General features: G+C 40.8%; 1 protein-coding gene across 1 annotated transcript; it reads right to left on the bottom strand.

Annotated features, from left to right (window-relative positions):
- Window positions 1-773: 773 nt before the first annotated feature.
- On the bottom strand, window positions 774-1,547 carry LOC143576233 (uncharacterized). The gene is made up of 2 exons (XM_077060370.1): window positions 1,391-1,547; window positions 774-1,276 (listed from the first exon to the last, which is right to left on the bottom strand). Exons 1-2 carry the CDS (start codon window positions 1,545-1,547, stop codon window positions 774-776), a joined length of 660 nt encoding a protein of 219 aa, XP_076916485.1.
- Window positions 1,548-9,382: the final 7,835 nt, after the last annotated feature.

The raw sequence follows: 9,382 nt of genomic DNA on the forward strand, positions 1-9,382 counted from the left end.
CTGGTTTGAGTGCATCTGAGTCTTACCATCTCAAAGTTTTAAGATTATGGTAATCCTCCCTAAGCATAGAAATTCGGTTTCAACGTTTTCAAATTATTAAATATATAAAATCTGCTAAATTAAGTGCGCCATCTTTTATTTAATCTCATATATAATAGTAGTTTTAAAAGATCAACCTTAAACAATAATATCATTTTCCATTATGCGCAAAATAAATTTTCGGGACATTTTTTTCCTATTTTTCAACTTTTTTTTATCAATTTTCTTCTTTTTATTATTTTTTTATTTTTATTTATTATAATTTTTTTTTATTATTATATTTTTTTTTCAAAACTAAAAACGTAAGTTTCCCATCCCCACACTTAAATTTCACATTGTCCTCAATGGGAGACAAGAAAAAGACAAAAATAAAGCAGAAATAAAATAAAATAAAATAAAATAAAACAAAGCATAAAGGAAATGGAACAGACTCCCTTGGTAATATGGCAATGATCTCCATATGTCATGTTCCGATAAAGCGACCGTATAGCATTTCATTCGCGGCCGCAGCTTTTGGGTACCCTTTACAATCAAATAAGCACAGAACGCCCCGTCCGAATGGAGATTGAGTACGAACGAAAGTATTCAAACCTGCAAAACAAAGCTCAAAGCACCCAAAGCAGACATCAAACAGACTCTAAAAACTTAAAACCTACCCAAAATACAAAAATAATAGAAAACAAATAAAAATTATACAAACTCTACACTCGGGTACTTCCTGAGTCCTACCCCTATCAAGCAGTCACAATTGGGATGTCGAGGAGAAATACATCTTCCTCGACCGAATCAGCCGACCCACCAATATAATGTTTTAACCTATGGCCGTTCACCTTCCACGCTCTCACCTCATAATCAACTAACTCAACTGCACCGTGCGGGAATGCCTCCTTCACCGTATACGGACCAACCCATCTCGATCTAAGGTTACCTGGAAATAACTTTAGACGGGAATTATAAACCAACACCCGATACCCACACTTGAACTCTTTCACCTTTCTTAACTTTCGATCGTGTAACGCCTTCTTACGCTCCTTATAACTCCATGATATAGCGTACGCCTCATCTCTCAACTCCCCTACCTCATGAATTTGGAGATACCGGTTTTTCGCAGCTTGGGTCAGGTCAAGATTAACGGATCTCAACGCCCAATATGCTCTATGCTCTAACTCAACCGGTAGATGACACGCTTTCCCGTAAACCATCATAAAGGGTGTGGTCCCAATAGGTGTTTTAAACGCTGTACAGAAAGCCCAAAGTGCATTATCCAACTTGTCGGACTAGTCCTTTCGGTTCTTGCCGACAGTTTTCTCCAAAATTCGTTTAACGCCGCGGTTTGCGTTCTATACTTGACCGCTCGTCTGTGGATGATAGGCAGTGGATAGTCGGTGGGTGACACCATACCGTGCCAACGCCTTCTCCATCTGGGCATTACGGAAATGTGTGCCCCTATCACTGATCACGGCCTTGGGAGTACCAAACCGACTGAACAACCTCTTCAAGAATCCCATTACGACTTGGGCGTCGTTAGTGGGCAAAGCTTGAGCCTCAACCCACTTGGAAACGTAGTCGATAGGCACGAGAATATATCGGTTCCCTCGAGAAGAAGGGAACGGGCCCATGAAATCAATGCCCCAAACGTCGAAAACCTCACTAACCTGAATAGGGTTTTGGGGCATCTCATTACGGGATGAGATGTTACCAGTGTGCTAACATGCGTCACACTGTCTGACAAACTCGTGTGAGTCTTTAAAAATCGATGGCCAATAAAAGCCGGAATCTTGAACTTTCCTAGCTGTGGAAGACGAACCATGGTGGCCGCCAGTTAAACCCTCATGACAATGCCTAAGAATCTCACGGCCCTCTTCCCTACTCACACATCTCCTCAACTCGATCGGTGCCTACACGAAACAAATACGGCGAATTCCATATGTAGTGGCTGGCATCTGCAAAAAACTTCCTCCTCTGCTGATAACTAATGCCTTTGACCACTACTCCTTCAGCCATAAAATTTGCAATGTCGGAGAACCATGGTAGACCCTCCTCTTCAGCACTCACGTACAAAACTGGCTCTCTCTCAAATCTTACTCTCACCATCATCAACGACTCGTGGGGAAACTTATCCCCGATGGCATCCTCTCTAATTTCCTCTCTCTTCGGATCCTCCAGACGTGATAAGTGATCCGCAGCTACATTCTCTGCTCCCTTTTTATCTCTAATCTCAATATCGAACTCGGAAAGCAAGAGAATCCATCGTATCAGGCGAGGCTTGGCATCTTTCTTGGTGAACAGGTATCGCAATTCCGCATGATCAGTATAAACGATGGTTTTGGACAACACGAGATAAGAACAAAATTTGTCGAACGCGAAAACCACTGCTAGAAGCTCCTTCTCAGTTGTCGTGTAATTCTCCTGAGCATCATTGAGGGTCTTACTCACGTAATAGATAGGATGGAAGTGCTTGTCCTTCCGCTGACCTAGAACAGCCCTGACTGCAAAATCACTAGCGTCGCACATGAGCTCGAAAGGTAAGCTCCAGTCGGGTGCTACTAAGATAGGGGCATTAACCAACTGCCCCTTGAGAAACTCAAACGCCTTCAGAAAGTCAGCATCAAAGTCGAATGCGACGTCCTTCTCTAGAAGGCGAGTCATGGGCCGGGTGATCTTAGAAAAATCTCTAATGAACCTACGATTAAAACCCGCATGTCCGAGAAAACTACGAACGGATTTCACACTAGTCGGCGGGGGAAGTCTACTGATAGTGTCGATATTAGCTCTGCCTACCTCAATACCGTCTCGCGAAATCTTGTGCCCGAGCACAATGCCTTCAGTCACCATGAAATGGCACTTCTCCCAGTTCAACATCAACTTCGTCTCTATGCACCGCTTCATCATCCTCTCAAGATTAGAAAGTCATTGATCGAATGAGTCCCCCATATACCAAAAAATCATCCATGAAAACCTCCATGGAACTCTCGATCATGCCTAGGAATATCGCTGCCATGCAACGCTGGAAAGTAGCCGGATCATTACATAACCCAAAAGGCATACGTTTGTACGCAAAGGTACTATATGGGCATGTAAAAGTGGTATTTTGCTGATCCTCATGTGCGACCGGGATCTGGAAATAACCTGAAAATCCATCAAGAAAACAGTAAAACTGTCATCCCGAAAGACGCTCCAACATCTGATCAATGAATGGAAGAGGACAATGGTCTTTCCTAGTAGCTTCGTTAAGTCTCCTATAGTCTATACACACCCGCCAACCTGTGACTGTCCTAGTCGGAATAAGCTCATTACGTTCGTTAGTGACAACTGTCATCCCTCCCTTTTTTGGGACGACCTGAACGGGACTCACCCATGAAGAATCGGAGATAGGATATATCAGGCCTGCGTTGAGGAGTTTGACAACCTCCTTTTTGACCACCTCCGACATGTTAGGGTTGAGCCTCCTCTGAGGTTGGATTACAGGCTTGTATTCGTCCTCCATGAGTATCCCGTGCGTGCAAAAGTTCGGGATGATGCCCTGAATGTCCATGAGTTTCCACGCAATAGCCTGTTTTTGTGCCTTGAGCACATGAACCAACCTCGATTTCTCATCATCCGTCAACTGAGAAGAAATGATGAGGGGTAAATCGGCATCACCGTCCAAGAAAGCGTACTCCAAATGAGGAGGTAGCTCTTTAAGATCGAGGGATGGTGGTGCCTCAATCGATGGTCTCTCCTTTGGTCCCTCAATGCTATCGGCAACCGTGAACACCTCAGGGTATTCAGAAGGTTAGCTAACAAGAATGCTCAGGTCGTGCTCCGGGGGAACATCAAACCCGTCCTCCTGATTGAGCAAATCTGCTCCAGAGATGTAGTCAAGACAACGCTCGAACTGAGATATGAACGTGTCAAGAAAGTAAACGGAATCGTCCTGACTACTGGAGTTTCTCATCGATTTAACGACATCGAAGGTGATGTTCTCCTCCCCTACACGAAGTGTAATTTTGCCGTCGAAGACTTCAATAAGCGCTTTAGCAGTACGAAGGAAGGGTCATCCCAAAATGAGTGGTACCTGATCGTCAGCCTCCATGTCGAGAATAACAAAATCCACGGGAAAAACGAATTTATCGACTTTAACAAGTACGTTTTCCATGATTCCCCGCGGATATTTGACCGAACGGTCGGCCAAGGATAAACTCATGCGCGTCGGGACAGGCTCGCCAAGGTCTAGCTTTTTATAGAGAGAATATGGTATCAGATTTATGCTAGCACCTAAATTGGCCAACGCGTAGCTCTCAGTCGAGCTGCCAAACAAAAACGGGATCGTGAAGTGTCCCGGGTATGCTAATTTCTCCGGCAGCTTGTTCTGGACTACCATAGAGCATCCTTCATTTAGACAAACTATCGAAAGCCCCTCTAGCTTCTTCTTATTCGAAAGAAGATCTTTTAAGAATTTGGCATATTTAGGCATATGCTGGAGTGCTGTAACACCCCGCAACCGCAGCGGAAACGTAAACGGGATGCAACAGACACCTCTGATATCAACCACATTGTTTATAAAGAAAACTGAATGCATTAATATACTTCAAATTACATTATCTTGTATTTCATTACCGTCTAGGTGATACACACATCTTACAATACGATACATAATTCTATCTGTTATAATGTATCCTAATATCCCGCACACAAATCTTACACACATCAAGCACTTAGCACGTAAGCAATCACTTCATCTAAATTGTACCTGAAAAGCATGTGAGAAAACGGGTCAACTACGAATAGTTGGTGAGTTTCACAATTTTAGTAAACCATGATAAATCCATATCATAATATAATATTATCTGGGGACACTGTTAACCCATAAGCACATTTAATAACCTCTGGGGACATTGTTGACCCAGAACACTTCCAATAACCTCTGGGGACACTGTTAACCCAGAACACTTACACTAACCTCTGGGGACACTGTTAACCCATAACACTTCCAATAACCTCTGGGGACACCGTTAATCCAGAACACTTCCAATAACCTCTGGGGACACTGTTAACCTAGAACACTGTTGCGGGACCTTTCAATATTAACAACTCAGACAATTACCATTTTAATACATTACCGTACGATTCCCGTACAATAAACATTATATAAATACATTCATTTCCATGCGATCGGCATGTACTTAAACACTTTGAAAAAAACATGCTTTCCGCCCCGGGAAAATATTTAAAACAGTTCAATAAAAAGGGGCTCGTGAAACTCACCTTAGCACATGCAAGCAGGTAACACAATCATTATCAATTAACACGTCCAATCTGTAATATGATCCCTACGATCGTTATTATACAATTATTGTTTATATAATCTTTAACCTTATCAATCGGTACATCTGGGGACACTGTTAACCCAGTACTGTACCTGTTCCGGGGGCAATGTTAACCCAGAAATACTTCTCCGGACTCAGATTGTGATGACGTTTAGAGTTCCATGGTCACAATTTCTATTAGTCGTTTTCTCGTTTTGCGTGCCTAGCACGAATATCCGTTTTATGTTTCAAAAATGAGTTTGGTCACACACGACCCGAAAATAGTGGTTGTCTGATAATTTAATTCAAAATGTGAAATTATAGCTCGGTTTAGACGTCCCGATTGGCCGCGGGACTCGTTTCCGTCTTTGGCGTACCGGAAACCGTTAAAATCGGTTAAAAATACCCAAATCATCCGACTTATTTTCGGATGATTCATTTTTACTTGTTTAACTCAATTATATGAAAATAGTCCATTTTTAAGGTTTTTATACCAGTCAGCTCGCTTAAGCGAACTTCACCGGTTAACGCGTTTTAAATTTAAAAGTTTGATAATCAGCACGATTAATTATCCGTTTACTCCCGGATCTTGAAATTTTGCACAAATCACTTTTTAATAGTGGGGAATTTTATAAAAATATTTTCAGAATTAATTCTTATATTTAAAATTTATTTATCTATTTTTAAACATCATTTAAACACTAAATATGTCGTAAATACCAAACGACCTTAGAAAAATCCCAAATTTTTCCTGGATGTCCCCTGCCATCCACATAGTCCCCCGTAATTTTTCCAGAACCAAAATCTTCTTTTACATGCCCTTTTTCCAAAACCGAGCTAGAAATCCCTAGAACTCGTTTAACCGAAAAGCCTACTTAAACTTCTCCAACGGACCTCAAATTTTGTGTGTGACTTATACATGATATGAAAAGCTTATCTGAAATTTTCCAGAACTTTTCATGATATTTAACTATTTTTCACCATTTTTGGCCAAAACCGAGAATTAAATTCACCAAATATTCATCATTTATCCAAAAATTACTAAATATTCACAGAACTCATCTTTTCATGTGTTTAACACCTCTATAAAATTTCATGACCTAACTCTAAAGCATCAACAATCTGTCCAAATTTCCCAAAACCGAACATAACCGAATATACCTTTCGTTTTCCGCCACTACAAGCTACAAACTCATCTTTCCGCCTTATCTACCACTAAATACAGAGCCTACAAACAACATACCACAATACCAAGCAAGTTACACTCACGATCAAGCCATTTCTTTCATGGTTACGGTTATGATACTAAAAACAAAGATTTAACCGTAAAATTTTGTTTTTGATTCGTGTAACTCATTTCTTGGACCAAGATCCCTTGTATAACCCGTATACATCACTTGATCATGCAAGAATCGGTTTTCATCTTTGAAACCTCATTTTCTTGCAAATAAACTCAAGAAACGAAGATGGAAACGTGATTAACTCGATTCTTTACCTTGTTTTCTTGCTACAAAAGCTCGGTTTTGGATCATGATCTTGTGGAGAGGGAAGGGAGAACATGGAATTGCTTGCAAAAAAGAAAAATGAAATGAAATGGGATGAGGGGGGTTGCGACCGGAGGTGATGAGGGGGTGGGGTGGGACCCACATGTTCATTCTTGGCCACTCATTTGGATTTCCGTAATCTGGATAATGTTTTGGATAATCTGGTTCAGTTCGTTTCTCGGTTAAACGTTTAATTCGGCTTAAAACGAGGCTAAAACGGTAGTTTTTCGGCTTAAAAATGAAATTTATATAAAACTGATTTAAAAACTTCAAAAACTTAAACCATGACTTTCATTAACTTAATACATCATATTATTAATAATTGTGCATCTTTTTCGGCTTGATCGATCGTCTCTTGCTCGGTTTGGTATTAAAGGTTTCGTTTAACGTACCGACGTATCATTAAATCGAAATCCTTTTTCTGTGCTTTAATTCACTCATCTCGAAGCTTTAATACTTCGTAAACATCACTAAATATCATATACCCCGTCTATAATGTATCCCTGATACGTTCGGGCTTCAATAACTGTTAATCGGTTAATCGTATTTCTAATACGATTAACTGTATAATCGAGTATAATTCGTACTGTGAATCATTCATACTCGTATAAACACATTATAATTCATATATTCAGTGTTAAATAACTCATAAATAGTATATACCGGTTAGGGTATACCTGATTTTGCCGGAATCATTACATTCTCCCCCCGTTAAGAAATTTCGTCCTCGAAATTTTACACGCCCACTATCCCCTTTCGAGAGAAAGGTGGGGGGGGGGTTTCCTTCAGAATTCACCCTCGCGTTACCAGGTATAATCTGGTCCTCGCTGTGAACTCCGCTTAATCTTAATCAATAAAGCTTGGTATGTCCAAACTGTTTAGTTTTCCCGTCTACTATCTCTACGGAATTATTTATCATATCAAGCATGTCTTCTATGAGTACTTCCATTACTAGTACTTTCGTTGTCTCATCGCTTAGGTACTTTTCATTCCGTATACATGGCAAAACATCATGTATAATACTTAGCCCCTGGAGTACTTTAATTGATAAACTAAATGACCAATCATGGAAATAGTCTCATGGGGTCCAATATATCAAGGAGCTATTTTCGGTTTTGCCAAACCTCATATCACTTCTCTAAGGTGATGCCTTAAAAATACCTTGTCACCTCTTTCCAGCGACAATGGTTTCCTTTGAATGTTGGCATAAATCCTTTGCCAATCTCGCGCTGCTTTCAGCTTATCTTAGATATTATAAACCTGATTGGTTGATTCTCGAATCAATCCAAATATTATGGCTTGAGTGACGCCCATTTTCGATTTAACAAATTGGTGATAATCACTTTACCCATAGAAAGCTTCAAGCTCTCGATGCTTCCTTCCCTGTCTTCCAATAATGGAAGTAGGATGCCCATTTCGATCTGAGATAATTGAAAATGGTACTCCACGACGAGATACCATTTCACCATCAGGAGTTTGGGCGAGAATTCATTGTGGTAATCGTTATAGATTGGAATGAAATGCGAGGATTGGTCAATCGATCTGCGATTACCCAATTGTCCTCATGCCTTTGATATATCTTGGGAATTTGAGTCCCGAAATCCAATGTAATTTATTCCCACTATCATTGGCGAATTTTCTGTCGTTGTGGCGTTCCCAAGGGTTTTCGGTATGTAGCCTTATCTCTTGCACAACTTAAATATTCACCAACATACGTGACCATACCTTTCTCCAAACTCCACCATTAATAAAAATCCTTTCAGATACCTGTATCATCAATAGTCAAATCCGATCCCGGGTGTATGGATTATTTCGATCTATCCGCTTCGTCAATGATTAATTCACGAAGGTCATGGAGAGTCGGGATCCAAACCCAATTTTTGAAGTAGAGAATTTCGTCCACGCGTTGTTCAAAATTCTTCTCATTGCCGTAAAGTTGCTCCTTTTCCAATTGTCCCTCTTTCAACGCCTCACGTTGAGCGACTCGACTCAGATCCGAAAAGTTTGACTGGACTGTCATCCCCAACGCCCTCATTCGCAATGGCTTAACCCGATCTTTCCTACTCAAGGCCTCGGTTACGACGTTAGCCTTGCCGGGTGGTAACGGATGTCACAGTCATAATTGTTTAACAACTCAACCCATCTTCGTTGCCTCATATTTAGTTCTTTCTGATCGAATATGTGATGCAAACTTTTATGATCGGTGAAGATGATGCACTTCGTATCGTAGAGACAATGTCTCCACATTTTAAGTGCATAGATAACCCCTCCCAGTCCTAAGTCGTGAGTAGTGTAACTTTACTCGTGTACTTTTAACTGTCGGGAAGCATAGACTATAACCTTAATATACTGCGTCAACACGCATTCTAACCCTTTACTCGATGCGTTACAATACGCGGCAAAACCATCGTCTCCATCGGGGAGACTTAAAATCTGCGCTTGGCACAATTTCAATGGTTTCTATCTTATTTGGATCTTTGTGAAATCCTTGTTGCTTTACAACATTACCAA

This window comes from Bidens hawaiensis, unplaced genomic scaffold, assembly GCF_021521415.1.
Source record: "Bidens hawaiensis isolate Kalapana, Puna unplaced genomic scaffold, B.hawaiensis_p1.1 tig00028031_1, whole genome shotgun sequence".
Lineage (NCBI taxonomy): Eukaryota > Viridiplantae > Streptophyta > Magnoliopsida > Asterales > Asteraceae > Bidens > Bidens hawaiensis.

What these genes read in the sequence shown, in the direction of transcription:
- LOC143576233 (XM_077060370.1), bottom strand. Translation starts at nt 1,547, where the DNA reads ATGGGATTCTTGAAGAGGTTGTTCAGTCGGTTTGGTACTCCCAAGGCC. An exon ending in CTATCATCCACAGACGAGCG is followed by an intron (nt 1,277 to 1,390) that starts GTCAAGTATAGA and finishes CTTTCTGTACAG; the next exon opens with CGTTTAAAACACCTATTGGG.